The 14,808-nt window shown below is 43.2% G+C and overlaps 1 protein-coding gene across 1 annotated transcript in view; it reads left to right on the forward strand.

Annotated features, from left to right (window-relative positions):
* The window catches only part of PTPN23 (protein tyrosine phosphatase non-receptor type 23), a 39,403-nt gene that overhangs the window by 16,093 nt on the left and 8,502 nt on the right, over nucleotides 1-14,808 (forward strand). Inside the window, exon 3 of the mRNA XM_007470270.1 lies at nucleotides 14,583-14,710. Coding sequence (XP_007470332.1) covers nucleotides 14,583-14,710 — 128 coding nt within the window. The remainder of the gene's footprint in view (nucleotides 1-14,582; nucleotides 14,711-14,808) is intronic.

Consider the following 14,808-nt stretch of genomic DNA (forward strand, 5'->3'; position numbering starts at 1 on the left):
GGGAGTGTTCCTTCCTCTTCAGTCTTTTGGAAGAGTTTGGGAAGGATTGCTATAAGTTCTTTGTATGTTTAGTAAAATTCCCCAGTGAAGCCATCTGGTCCTGGACTTCTGTTTGTATGGAGGTTTTTTTTTTTTTTTACTACACATTCTGTTTCATTTCTAGGGATTGGTCTATTCAGGTTATCTGTTTCTTATTCATTCAGTGTTTACAAAAATTTTATTTATTTATTTATTTTTGGATGTGTTGGGTCTTCGTTTCTGTGCATGGGCTTTCTCTAGTTGCAGCGAGCGGGGGCCACTCTTCATTGCAGTGCACGGACCTCTCACTGTTGCGGCCTCTCTTGTTGTGGAGCACAGGCTTCAGACGCACAGGATCAGTAGATGTGGCTCACGGGCCTAGTTGTTCCGCGGCATGTGGGATCTTCCCAGAGCAGGGCTTGAACCCATGTCCCCTGCATTGGCAGGCAAATTGTCAACCACTGCGCCACCAGGGAAGCCCATTCATTCAGTTTTGATGGGCTGTATGTTTCTAGAAAGTTGTCCATTTCTTTGAGGTTGTCAAATTCGTTGGCCTATAATTATTCATAGTATTCTCTTATGGTTTTTTGTATTTCTGCAGTATCTGTTGTGATTTCTCCTCTTTCATTTCTTATTTTGTTTGTGTCTTCTCTCTTTTCTTCTTGGTGAGCCTGGCTAGAGGTTTGTCAATCTTGTTTACCCTTTCAAAAAACCAGCTCTTGGTTTTATTGATTTTTTGTCTTGTTTTTTTAATCTCTATTTTATTTATTTCCTCTCTGATCTTTATTATCTCCTTCCTTCTGCTGACTTTCAGTTTTGTTTGTACTTCTTTTTCTAATTCTTTTAGGTGGTGGGCTAGGTTGTTTATTTGAGATTTTTCCTGTTTTTTAAGGAAGGCCTGTATTGCTATGAACTTCCCCCTAAGAACTGCTTTTCCTGCATCCCAGAGATATTTATGGTTGTGTTTTCATTGTCATTTGCCTCAAGGTGTTTTTTTTTTTTTTTTTTTTTTTTTGCGGTACGCGGGCCTCTCACTCTTGTGGCCTCTCCCGTTGCGGAGCACAGGCTCCGGACACGCAGGGTCAGCGGCCATGGCTCACGGGCCCAGCCGCTCTGCGGCATGTGGGATCTTCCCAGACCGGGCCACGAACCTGTGTCCCCTGCATCGGCAGGCAGACTCTCAACCACTGCGCCACCAGGGAAGCCCTGCCTCAAGGTATTTTTTAATTTCTTTGATTTTTCTTGTTGACCCTTTGGTTTTTTTAGTAGTATGTTGTTTAGTCTCCATGTAATTGGTTTTTTCTTGTTTCTTTCTCTGTGGTTGATTTCTAGTTTCATGCTGTTGTGGTCAGAAAAGAGGCTTGAAATAATTTCTATACTATTAAATTTGTTGAGGCTTGTTTTGTGCCCTAGTATGTGGTCAGTCCTACCGAATGTTCCATGTGCACTTGAAAAGAATGTGTATTCTGGGTTTTTTTGGATGTAATGGCCTGAAGATTTCAAGTAAGTTTAACTTTTCTATTGTATTATTTAGGATCTTTGTTGCCTTATTGATTTTCTGTCTCAAAGATCTGTCCATTGATGTGAGTGGGGTATTAAAGTCTCCTACTGTTAATTTATTCTTGTTAGTTTCTCCCTTTATGTCTGTTAGTATTTGTTTTATTTATTTGGGTGTTCCTGTGTTGGGTGCATATATGTTGACAAGTGTAATATCCTCTCCTTGTGTTGATCTTTTTATCATTGTACAGTGTCCTTCTTTATCTTTCTTTCTAGCCTTTGTTTTAAAGTCTATTTTGTCTGATATGTGACCCCTGCTTTCTTGTCATTTCCGTTTGCATGAAATGTCTTTTTCCATCCCCTCACTTTTAATCTATGTGTGTCCTTTGCCCCAAAGTGGGTCTCTTGTAGGCAGCATATTGTATGCTCTTATTTTTTTAATCCAGTCTGCTACTCTGTATCTTTTGATTGGAGCATTTTGTCCATTGACATTTAAGGTAATTATTGATAAGTATGTATTTATTGCCATTTTAAACCTTGTTTTCCCATTGATTTTATTTTTTTAATTTCTATTTTTATTATATATATTTTTTACATCTTTATTGGAGTGTAATTGCTTTACAGTGGTTTCTGCTTTATAACAAAGTTTCTGCTTTATAACAAAGTGAATCAGCTATACATATACATATATCCTCATATCTCCTCCCTCTTTGCTCTCCCTCCCTCCTTTCCTATCCCACCCCTCTAGGTGGTCACAGAGCCCCAAGCTGATCTCCCTGTGCTATGCGGCTGCTTCCCACTAGCTATTTATTTTACATTTGCTGGTATATATAAGTCCATGCCACTCTCTCACTTCGTCCCAACTTACCCTTCCTCCTCTCCGTGCCCTCAAGTCCATTCTCTACATCTGTGTCTTTATTTCTGTCCTGCCCCTAGGTTCTTCATAGCTCTTTTTTTTTAATTCCATATATATATGTTAGCATGTGGTATTTGTTTTTCTCTTTCTGATTTACTTCACTCTGTATGACAGACTCTAGGTCCATCCATCTCACTACAAATAACTCAATTTCATTTCTTTTTACGGCTGAGTAATATTCCATTGTATATATGTGCCACATCTTCTTTATCCATTCATCTGTTGATGGACACTTAGGTTGCTTCCATGTAAATAATCGTAAATTATTTTGGCTATTGTAAATAAAGCTGCAGTGAACATTGTGGTACATGACTCTTTTTGAATTATGGTTTTCTCAGGATATATGCCCAGTAGTGGGATTGCTGGGTCGTATGGTAGTTCTATTTTTCATTTTTTAAGGAACCTCCATACTGTTCTCCATAGTGGCTGTATCAAAAAAAAAATATAGAATGCTTCATGAATTTGCGTGTCATCCTTGTGCAGGGGCCACGCTAATCTCCTCTGTATTGTTCCAGTTTTAGTATGTGGCTGCCGAAGCAAGCACTCCCGTTGATTTTACATTTCTTCTTTGTCCCTTTCTTTTTTCTTTTGTGGTTTGATGATTTTCTTTTGTATTACACTTATCTTCTTTTTGTTTTTTTGTGAATCTGTTGTATGTGGTTGCCCTGTTTTTCAAGTATGTTAACTCCTTCCTATATCTACTTGCTTTAGACTGGTAGTCAAATAGGCTCAAACACCTTCTAGAAAAAAAAATCTACATTTCTTACTCTCCTCTTCCACATTTAATGATTTTGATGTCCTCTTTTGCATCTTCATGTTTATCCTTTTGCCATTCATTGTGGTTATCATTGCTTTCACAAAAATTTTTTTTACTATTTTAAAAATCTGTGTACTTTCTTGTTTAAATGATTTACTTTCCAATTATGATTTTCTCTTTCCTGTAGATTCTTACTGCTTTTCATATTTATTTATTTTTTGGCTGTGCCATGCAGCCTGTGGGATCTTACTTTCCTGACCCTGGATCAAACCCAGGCCCCCTGCAGTGGCAGCACAGAGTCCTAACCACTGGACTGCCAGGGAATTCCCTCTACTTTTCTACTTAGAGAAGACCTTTCAATATTTCCTTTAGGATAGGTTTAGTATTGCTGTATTCTTTTAGTTTTTGCTCTCTGAGAAATTCTTTATCTCTCTTTCTATTCTAAATGATAATCTTGCTGGGTAGAGTATCCTAGGTTGCAGATTTTTCCATTTTGGGACTTTGAATATATGTTGCCATTCCTTTCTGGCCTGCAGCATTTCTGTAGAGAAATCAGCCGATAACCTTATGGTGGTTCCCTTGTAATTAATTCTTTGTTTTTCTCTTGTTGCCTTTAGAATCTTCTCTTTAACTTTTTTTAATATGTCTTGGTGTAGGTCTGTTTAGGTTTATCTTGTTCAGAGCCCTCAGTGCTTCCTGTATCTGGATATGTTTCCTTCTTTAGGTTTGGGAAGTTTTCAGCCATAATTTCTTCAAACACAGTTTCATTACCTTTTTCTCTTTCTTCTCCTTCTGGGATCCCTATTATGCATAGATTGGCCCACTTTATGTTATCCCATAGGTCTCATATTGCTTTCATTTTTTGTCATTTGGGTTTCTGTCTGCTGTTCTAATTGGGTGATTTCCATTATGCTGTCTTCTAGAACACTTATTTGTTCTGCATTATTCATTCCTCTGTTCATAGCCTTTGGTCCAGCTTTCATCTCTTCAAATGAATTCACTAATTTTTCTTGGCTCCTCCTTATAATTTCTAGCTCCTTTTTACAGTATGCATTTCTGTCGATAGCTTTTCTCAATTCCTTCAGTATTTTCATTATCTCCTTTTTTATTTTTATTTTTTTATTTTTTTGCGGTATGCGGGCCTCTCACTGTTGTAGCCTCTCCCGTTGTGGAGCATAGGCCCCGGATGCGCAGGCTCAACGGTCATGGCTCACAGGTCCAGCCGCTCCACGGCATGTGGGATCTTCTTAGACCGGGGCACGAACCCATGTCCCCTGCATCGGCAGGCGGACTCTCAACCACTGCACCACCAGGGAAGCCCTCCTTTTTTATTTTTGTTTAGTTCTGGCTGCATTGGGTCTTCGCTGCTTTGCAGGCTTTCTCTAGTTGTGGCGAGTGGGGACTACTTTTTGTTGTGGTGTGCGGGCTTCTCATTGCAGTGGCTTCTCTTTTTGCGGAGCATGGGCTCTAGCTGCATGAGCTTCAGTAGTTGTGGCGCACGGGCTCAGCAGTTGTGGCTCACGGGCTCTAGAGTGCAGGCTCCGTAGTTGTGGTGCACGAGCTTAGCTGCTCTGCGACATGTGGAATTTTCCCTGTGTCCCCTGCATTGGCAGGCAGATTCTTAAGCACTGCGCCATCAGAGAAGTCCCTCATTATCTCCTTTTTGAACTTGGTGTCTATTAGACTGAAGAGGTCTGCTTCATTGTTTGTTCTTCAGGGGTATTCTCTTGATCTTTTAATTGGGAGTGGTTCCTCTGCTTCTTCATTTTACTTATATTTCTCTTGCTGTATGAGTTGAGGAGAAACAATTATCTACTGTGGTCTTGGAGGGCTATTTTTATGTGGAAACATCCCTGTGTAGCCTGTGTGGGCTTAATATTTTTGCATGTGAGGGCTGTTTTTAGTATGGATGCCTGCCACCTCTTTCCTCACTGTATGCTGGCTATCATCCCCTTGATAGGAGGTATGACTGATGTGCTGACCAGAGCCAGCACTGGATATTGAGCAGGGCCTTCTCTTTGCTCTATGGTTTTTACCGCCGTATCCGGGGCAGGGTGTGCTCCCCAGTTGTTGGAGTAGCAGACCCCAGATCCGTTTCTGAGTTGCATTTCTGGTATGTGGTGCAAGGTAGGTTGGATTGGGGTGCTCCCACTGGGAGAGGAGCCAACGGGTACTCCTCCTCCTCCTGAGCTGTTCACCTGTGAGTGTGCTCCATTGTGTCACCTTTCACCTATTGTGCAGACTCTCAGAGTACACTGTTATTGGCACTGCCCTCGGCCCCACCTCAACCGTAGGTATGCTGGCAGTCCTCCCTGGTACCTCTCAGGCTTTGTTTTCACAATGCCACCAGCGCAGATCCACAGAAGTCAGGTCCCAAGACTGCAGTACTCGTGCACCTGGACCTTCTGTGGGTGCTATGGAGGCAGCTCAGACCCTGGCTCAGCCCAGCCACCTGGTGTACATGCCCACAATGCCCACAGCTGCTAAGGCCAGACCTGTCCCAGCCATGGGAGCACCAGTTTTCTGTGCAGATGTTCTGCAGGCACTGAATTTACAAAGCTGGCAGGAGAGGTGTAAATCTGCGGTTCGTTCAGCCACAGGGAGAGATTTCAGCTCTGCTTCCTAAGTCACACGGCCCCTGGGGCTCAGCTGTGATTTCAGCCCCACCTCTGTGTGTGGGCAACCCACTGGTGTCTGCGCCCAGGGCTGCTGAAGCAGTGGCTGGAACTTGTGAGCCTGCCCAGGTGAGAGGGAACTGAGGTGGCAGCTGGAGTGCATGGGCCTGCCCAGGCAGAAGGGAGCTGGGGCAGCGGCCAGAGCCTATGGAGGTAGGAGCTGGTGGGTGGGGAAAGAGGCTGCAATGGTGGCCCCATCTCTCCCTTCCTGTGCCACTTAACAATGGCACTTCACTTCTGTGGCAGCCTGGGCTTCTTCCATGAACACTCCTGGTCGCTGTGCCCCACACTCCAGCCCCTTTAGGCTGTCTCCATTCAGCCAACAGCAGTCCTCTCCCCAGGTCTGTCCTCTAAACCCCACGTTCCAGCACCCAGCCCCTGCCCATACCAGCAAAGGTGCTTCCAATGCTGGGATGCACAGGGCAGTGGCACGGCCCATTTGTGTAATCTGTGGCTGTCCTGCCTGCCACTAACTGGTTGCTGCTCTCTGAGCCTTGGAAGCTTCTTTTCTGTCCCTGCTGATCTTTCCTCTGGTGAGGGGACTTCCCAGGGTGTGGGAACCTCTCTCCTTCAGCTCCCTCCTAGGGGTGCAGGACCCATCTGCTTCCTCTTTATTTTTTTTTCTTTTGTCGTACCTAGTTACCTGGCGATCTTTCTTGTCCTTTCAGGTGTTTGAGGTCTTCTGCTAGTGTTCAGTAGGTGTTGTGTGAGAATTGTTCCATCTGTAAATGTATTCTTGATGTATTTGTGGGAAGAGATATGTTCCATGTCCTACTACTCCACCATCTTGATTCTGATCCCCTTTATCCATTTTTGTTTTGGCTGTGTTGGGTCTTCGTTGCTGTGCGTGGACTTTCTCTAGTTGAGGTGCATGGGCTTCTCATTGCAGTGGTTTCTCTTGTTGCAGAACATGGGCTCCAGGTGCGTGGGTTTCAGTAGTTGCGGCACATGGGCTCAGTAGTTGTGGCTCTTGGGCTCTAGAGCACAGGCTCTGTAGTTGTGGTGCATGGACTTGGTTGCTCCGTGGCATGTGGGATCTTCCCAGACCAGGGATTGAACCCGCATCCCCTGCATTGGCAGGCAGATTCTTAACCACTGCGCTACCAGGGAAGTCCCTTTTTATCCATTTTTGAATCGAGTTTCTGTTGTTAAATTGTAGGATTTCTTCATATATTCTGGATATTAACCACTTATCAGATATATGATTTGCAAATATTTTCTTCCATTCCGTGGGTTGCCTTTTTACTTTGTTGGTTGTGTCCTTTTGATGCTCAGACGTTTTAAATTTTGATGTAGTCCAGTTTACAATTTTTTTGTTGCTGCTTGTGCTCTTCAAGTGACATCCAAGACATCATTGCCAAATTCAATGCCACGAAGATTTTCCCTTTTATTTCTTCTAAGAGTTTTATAGTTTCAGCTCTTATATTTAGGTCTTTGCTCCATTTTGAGTTTACTTTTGTAAATGGTGTAAAGAAAGTTTCCAGCTTCACTCTTCTGCATGTAGATATTTAGTTTTCCCAGCAATTGAAAAGACTGTCCCCCATTGAATGGTCTTGGCACCCCTGTCAAAAATCATTTCACTATTGTATTAGTTTGCTCTGGCTGCCATAACCAAGTACCCCAGACTGCTGGCTTAAACAACAGAAATTTATTTTCTCACAGTTGTAGAGGCTAGTAGTCTGAGATCAAGGTGTTGGCAAAGCTGACTTCTTCTAAGGATTCTTTCTTTGACTTGTGGATGACCATCTTCTCCCTGTATCTTCACATGGTTGTCCCTCTATGTATATCTGTAGAAGGACAACAGTCATATTGGATTAGGGCCCACCTCTAGGACCTCATTTCACTGTAATTACCTCTTTAAGGCTCTATCTCCTAAGATACAGTCACATTCAGAGATATTGGGAGTTAGGACTTTAGTATGAATTGGTGAGGGGGGGCATTATTCAGTCCATAACACCATATATTTGAGGGTTTATTTCTGGGCACTGTCTTTTACTCCATTGGTCCATATGTCTTTATGCCAGTACCAAACTGTTTTGATTATTATAGCTTTGTAATAGGTTTTGAAATGAGGAATTGTGGGATCTCCAGTTTTGTTCTTCTTTTTCAAGATTGTTTTGGCTATTTGCGGGGGGGGGGGGTCCCTTGAGATTCCATATGAATTTTTAGGATGGATTTTTCTATTTCTGCAAAAAATGCCATTGGGATTTTGATGCGGATTGCACTGAATCGGTAAAAAAGTAAAATCCAAAAACTATCACTTTAGGGAGGCTTGCCACCTTAACAATATTAAGTCTTTTAATACATGAGTATCGGATATGTTTCCATTTATTTATGTCTTTAATTTCTTTCAGCAAAGTTTTGTAGTTTTCTCTATGTAAGTCTTTGGCCTTCTTGGTTAATTTTACTTCTAAGTAATTTATTCTTTTTGATGCTATTGGGCTTGAAATTCAAAAAAATTTTTTCTTTGTGATTTTTGTGTATTGATTCTGTATCCTGCAACTTCACTGAACTCATTGATTAATTCTAACAGATTTTTTTGGTGCAATCTCTAAGGGTATTTTTACATATGAGTTCATGTCTGTGAAAAGAGATAATTTTGCTTTTTCCTTTCTAATTTGGATGCCTTTTATTTCTTTTTCTTGCCTGATTGCTCTGGCTGGAACTTCCAGTACTGTGATAATACAAGTGGTTGATGTGGCCATCCTTGTCATCTTGTTTCTTGTGTGAGAGGAAAAGTTTTCAGTTTTTTACTAACTTAGTATGATGTTAGCCAAGGGCTTTTCATATATAGCCTTTATTATGTTGAAGTAGAGGAACTTACCTCCCTTTTAAAGAAGGTGACACTGTTCTTAAGAGGAAGAAAAAATTGTCAGAAAGGTGAATTATCTCATTTGCTACTCTGTTTGAAAGTAGTTAAAAACAGCTGTTTCTATTTGAATAACAAAAGAGGATTTAAATAAAATATTTATTTATAATTTCAAAGTGTAGGAGATTGTATCTTCCCCCCAAAGCAGGGATAATTTTTTTTTTTAGGGATAATTAATTGGTATGTTTATATGTGCTAAAGATATATTCTTTAAAGACTACTGTGTGTAAATTGAATTTTTAAAAACTATTAGTCTCTTATGTAGAAAACAAAAGGTGGAGTCGCACACCAGTGTTATAATAATATTAGCTTATATAATTGCCCATGTAAAGCATACCTTTACTGGGATCTTTACTTCTTCATATGGCTTCTAGTTACTATCAGGTGTCCTTTTATTTCTGTCTATAGGACTCCTTTTAGCAGTTCTTGTAGGGCAGATCTAGTGGTGGTGAATTCCCTCATGTTTTGTTTAGCTGGGAATGTCTTTTGATTTCTCCTCAGTTTTGAAGGATTTCTCCTCAGTTTTGCCAGATATAGGATTTTTGGTTGACAGTGTTTTTCTTTTAGCACTTGGAATATATCAACCTACTGCCTTCAGTTCTCCAAAGTTTCTGATGAGAAATCTGCTGATAATCCCATTGAGGATTCCTTGTATTTGATGAGTCACTTCTCTTGTGCTGCTTTGCAGGTTCTCTTTGTCTTTCAACAGTTTGATTATAATTTTTCTTGGTGTGGGTCTCTGAGTTCATTTTACTTAAAGTTCATTAAGCTTCTTGGATGTTTATATTTCATGTCTTTAGTCAGATTTGGAAAATTTTTTGCCATTATTTCTTCACATATTCTCTCTGCCCCTTTCTCTCTTCTTCTGGGACTTCCACAATGTGTATGTTGATCTGTTTGATGGTGTCTCACAGGTCCCTTAGGCTCTGTTCCCTTCAATAATTTTTCTTTCTGTTCCTTAGACTTGATAATTTCAGTTGTCCTAGACTTTTTTTTTTTAATATTTATTTATTTAGGCTGTGCCAGGTCTTAGTTGCAGCATGTGGACTCTTAGTTGCGGCATGTGGACTTCTTAGTTGTGGCATGTGAACTCTTAGTTGTGGCTTGCATGCAGAATCTAGTTCCCTGACCAGGGATCAAACCCAGGCCCCCGGCATTGAGAGCTCAGAGTCTTACCCACTGGACCACCAGGGAAGTCCCCTCAATTGTCCTAGGTTGTTTTTTTTTTTTTTTTTTTTTTTTGCGGTACGCGGGCCTCTCACTGCTGTGGCCTCTCCCGTTGCGGAGCAACAGGCTCCGGACACGCAGGCTCAGCAGCCATGGCTCACAGGCCCAGCCGCTCCACGGCATGTGGGATCTTCCCAGACCGGGTCACGAACCCGTGTCCCCTGCATCGGCAGGCAGACTCTCAACCACTGCGCCACCAGGGAAGCCCTGTCCTAGCTTTGATTTCACTGATGGTTTCATCTACCTACTCAAATCTGCCTTTGAATCACTCTAGTGAATTTTTCAACTCAGTTATTGTACTTTTCAGCTTCAGAATTTCTTTTTGGTTTCTTTTTAAGTTTTCTGTCTCGTTGATATTTCCATTTTGTTCCCTATGTCGTTTTCTTGACTTTTTTCCACATCTTCCTTTAGTTCTTTGAGTATCTTTAAGACAGTTGTTTATCTAGTAGAGCTGTCATCGCATCTTTTTCAGGAATAGTTTGTTTGTTTGGTTTTTTTTTTTGTCCCTTTAAATGAGTCATATTTTCCTATTTCTTTATATGTCTTGTATTTTTGTTGTTGAAAACTGGACATTTGAATCTAATGATGTGGTGACTCTGGAAATCAGAATCTCCCCTTTTCCCTGGGTTTGCTGTTTGTTTGTTTGTTTGTTTGTTTGTTTGGAGTGTTGTAGGCTGTCTCTGTGCCAAGAATCAGTCTGAGGTGTGGACTTAAAGTCTTCTCAGGTCTTTTCTGAGCCTTTGCCTTCCCCAGGGTGTGCATGATGACTGTCTTAACTTCCTCTGAATATGTGGTTGCTTTTGAATCCAATAGTCCTCAATATCTGGCTCCCAAAAGGAGAAAAAGAGAAAATGAAGGGATGAGGGAGGAGAAGCACTGGTGCTTTAAATCCCCTTGAAGTCACTTTAGCCAGAGGGGGAGTGCAACAGCAGGGGGAGGTGTAACAACAGTGTCTGCCTCCTCTTTGCACCTCTGAGATCAGAAGCAGCGCGATCAGCCCTGATCAGAGCAGATCCCTGATATTTGGAGGACAGCGTCCTCATTGCCCACCCTGGCTCCCACAGGCTGTGTGCGCAAGCCGCTCCAGGAACACATGCAAGGCTGCCTGCACAGGGATGGGCACTGGGTAGCTGCGATTGTGCTAAGGGCTGAAATTCACCAAAATTTATCCAAACATTCCTCTGCACATTTGCAAGTCCTCAGTAGACTCCAGGACTTCCAGAACAGTTACATCAGACAGATGCTGCCAGTGCATTTGTTGTCTACGTGGGGAGACAGATTTCTGGTGCTTCCTACTCTGCTACCTTCCCAGAATACTCCGCATAAATTAAATTAAAAAAAAAAAAAGATTTTGTTTGAAGAGTTTGAAAACTAATGAGATAATCTTAACCCCTCAGACTACCATTGTTTTGTGCACACAGGTACACATGCACACAAAACACCCTTGAGGGAGCATTGTCACCCAGCTCCAAAGCCTCTTCTGAGGCAGATCCTTTACGGTGTAGGGCAGGCAGCCTGCACAGAGCAGTGGGCTGGAGAGAGCCAACCCCAAGAATGCTCCAGATCTGAGGCTATTCCCAGTACAGACAGCTCACAGAAGGACCTCAGGATAGTCACTTTCCCCTTCCTGGGGCTTGAGTTACTCATTGAAAGAGTGTGTGGGAGTTGGACTAGGTCAGTGTTTCTTCAGTGAAACCACAGAACAAACTTTCTTACATAGAACACTGATAATAATTATTTCAGTGAAAAAAAATTATCAGATCAAGAAAACTCCCAGATTCAGCAATGTATAAAGTGAAAATAGAGTAACTAAATGAACTATTACAGAAGTTTTAGAACACTGGTCCAGTTTTTAGTGAATTACAGGAAATTTATGAAAGCACAGAGATGTAGAAAGCAGAGACAGCATAAGTCAAGTTAACCTTTTACCATAACTCATTGATTTGCAGTGGAAATGGAAGGTGGATATAATCTGGAAATCTGTAGGCAATTCTCTTTTTCCTGATCTGGGCTTCAGTTTCCTCATCTGTAAAACTGGGCCTGAAGTAATTCTTTTTTTAAAAATTTTATTTATCTGTTTATTTTTATATTGAATTTTTGGCTGAGTTGGGTCTTTGTTGCTGCGCGCTGGGTTTCTCTAGTTACGGTGAGCGGGGGCTACTCTTCGTTGCGGTGCGCGGGCTTCTCATTGCGGTGGCTTCTCTTGTTGCGGAGCATGGGCTCTAGGCACATGGGCTTCAGTAGTTGTGGCTTGCAGGCTCTAGAGCGCACGCTCAGTAGATGTGGCACACGGGCTTATTTGCTCCGTGGCACATGGGATCTTCCCAGGCCAGGGCTCCAAACCGTGTCCCCTGCATTGGCAGGCGGATTCTTAACCACTGCGCCACCAGGGAAGCCCTGAAGTAATTCTTTAAGAAGACTTTTCAGTTACTCTGGAATAAATTTTTGGTTCTGTAATCACAGGGAATTAAACTCACAGAGGTGGTGAGGGGGTTGTTGGAGGGTGGGGGAGTGGGTGTGGTGTGGCGGCCGGGCTTACTCTCAGACTCCCCTTTTCTGTTCTACTCCTACCACATGCAGTTCCTCAGAGTGTGACAGGCCAGGGTGGGACAAGAGGCAGCTGCATTCTTGGTTGGGTTAAAGGGTGCAGGTGGGGCTTCCCTGGTGGCGCAGTGGTTGAGAATCTGCCTGCTAATGCAGGGGACACGGGTTTGAGCCCTGGTCTGGGAAGATCCCACATGCTGCGGAGCAACTGTGCCCGTGAGCCGTAACTACTGAGCCTGTGCGTCTGGAGCCTGTGCTCCGCAACAAGAGAGGCTGCGAGAGTGAGAGGCCCGCGCACCGCGACGAAGAGTGGCCCCCGCTTGCCACAACTAGAGAAAGCCCTCGCACAGAAACGAAGACCCAACACAGCCAATAAATAACTAAACAAATGTGGGTTTTAAAAAAAAAAAAAAGGGTGCAGGTGAATCTCCATGACCTGGAGGGAGAGTTGCTTCCATTGTTTCCCAAAGATGGTTTTAGGAAGTACAAAGACAAACATTTTTTAATCTTTTTGTATATTCTTTAGTATTTTTAAAATGTGTAGCTAGCACATCGTACCTGTTATTTTAGAGATGTTAACTGCTTAGGATGTGGTTCCACTTTAAAAAATGGAAAACGTTAAGTGCCATTTCATTATGGTGGAAGTATGATGGGGAGGGGAGTGATAAGAATGACTATATGAGAAGCCGTGGCCTGTGGGATAGGCCCCTCGAGGTGGCATCTCAGCAGTATGGCTGTGACACGCCTTATCCTTGCAGTGGGCATTCTAGAGGGCAGAGAGGGAGCTTAGCATTCCTGTTGAAAGAGGAGACTGAGGCCCAGAGGGGAGATGGTCCCCCAAGACACTGCTGGGAAGTGGTGTTGAGTGGACCAGTGCTGGACTCTTCCTCCTCTGATGTCCCACAGGGTATCCGCGTCCCTTCTGAGCATCCCAGACAGAAGGCTCAGAGCCCAGCTCTGGAGTGTCTGGATTTTTTTTTTTTTATTTGGTGAGGGGGACAGTGTGCCGTGCAGCATGCAGGATCTTAGTTCCCCCACCAGGGATCGAACCTGTGCCCCCCACCCCTACATTGGGAGTGCAGAGTCTGAACCACTGCACCACCAGGGAAGTCCCCTAGAGGATTTCTTCTAGCTGGTGCCCAGCAGCTCTCTACTGGGCCCCTCGGCTGCTGGAACCCTGGTGTGGGGCTCTCTGGTCGCTCCAGCAGGTGGGGTTAGGGTATGCACAGCGATTCTAGCCCCTCCACTCTTTGTGCACCTGCTTCTTGGAGGGCATACTGTTTGAGCAGAAGGTTCACTTTGTTTTGTTTTTTTCCCCAAATGGGACTAGCTTTATTGCTTACTATAAAAATTGAAAATTGTTCATATAAAAGAATACATAAGCAATATAAAGAATCAGGTATGTCTTTGTATGCACGTATAGGGTAAGATAAATTACTTAAGCCCTGCTATCCAGGGATAATCACTTAACTGTCTAGATTTTTTTCTCTCTGTTTATATACCTAGTTGATATCAATTTCCATATGACTTTATAAAAATGAAATTATGTTGCTCATCTGTTACATGCTTTTTTCCCCCCAACAATAAATGTGTTATGGACGTCTTAACATAGCAGTCGAGATCCTCGTCTTCAGTTTTCATGGCAGCAGAGTATTCTCTTTTGTGGGTAGCCTTGACGTAATTTATTTAATCCTCTTTAATGGAAGTTTTGGTGGCATCCAGTATTTGGCCCTGTTAATGTTGTGATAAATATACTTGCATGTTCATCTAAGCATTTGCTTTTCTGGATTTCTTACTGTATATTTTTAGATACAGAACTGTGGGTCAAACATTAAGTACATTTAAATTTTTAATGCATATTTTAAACTGCCTCCTAGAAAAGTGGGAATGATTCAGTCCAACAGTCCTGGCTGGTAGGATGGTTGTTGAATGACTACAGGTAGCTGCGGGCTTTCTTTGGGTCCCTTAGACTGTGCAGTCCCCCAGCCCCGATTATTTCCTGGGCATTTGCGGGTGGACAGCCCTGCCTGTCTTCTACTCCAAATGACAGTAGGCCTGCTTCTCCCATCCATCCCCCAGAATGCTGTTCGTGTCCCACGGGACTTTGAGGGCTGCAGTGTCCTCCGCAAGTACCTGGGCCAGCTCCACTACCTGCAGAGTCGGGTCCCCATGGGCTCAGGCCAGGAGGCCGCTGTTTCTGTCACCTGGTGAGAGCTGGCAGGGCTGGGGGGAGCCTGGAGGTTGCCTGGGACAGCCCAGGGGTGTCTGGGCGGTGGGGATGCCCCTCTTCCCCCGCCCCCCCCCC

Source organism: Lipotes vexillifer, unplaced genomic scaffold (genome assembly GCF_000442215.2).
Source record: "Lipotes vexillifer unplaced genomic scaffold, Lipotes_vexillifer_v1.1 scaffold942, whole genome shotgun sequence".
NCBI lineage: Eukaryota > Metazoa > Chordata > Mammalia > Artiodactyla > Lipotidae > Lipotes > Lipotes vexillifer.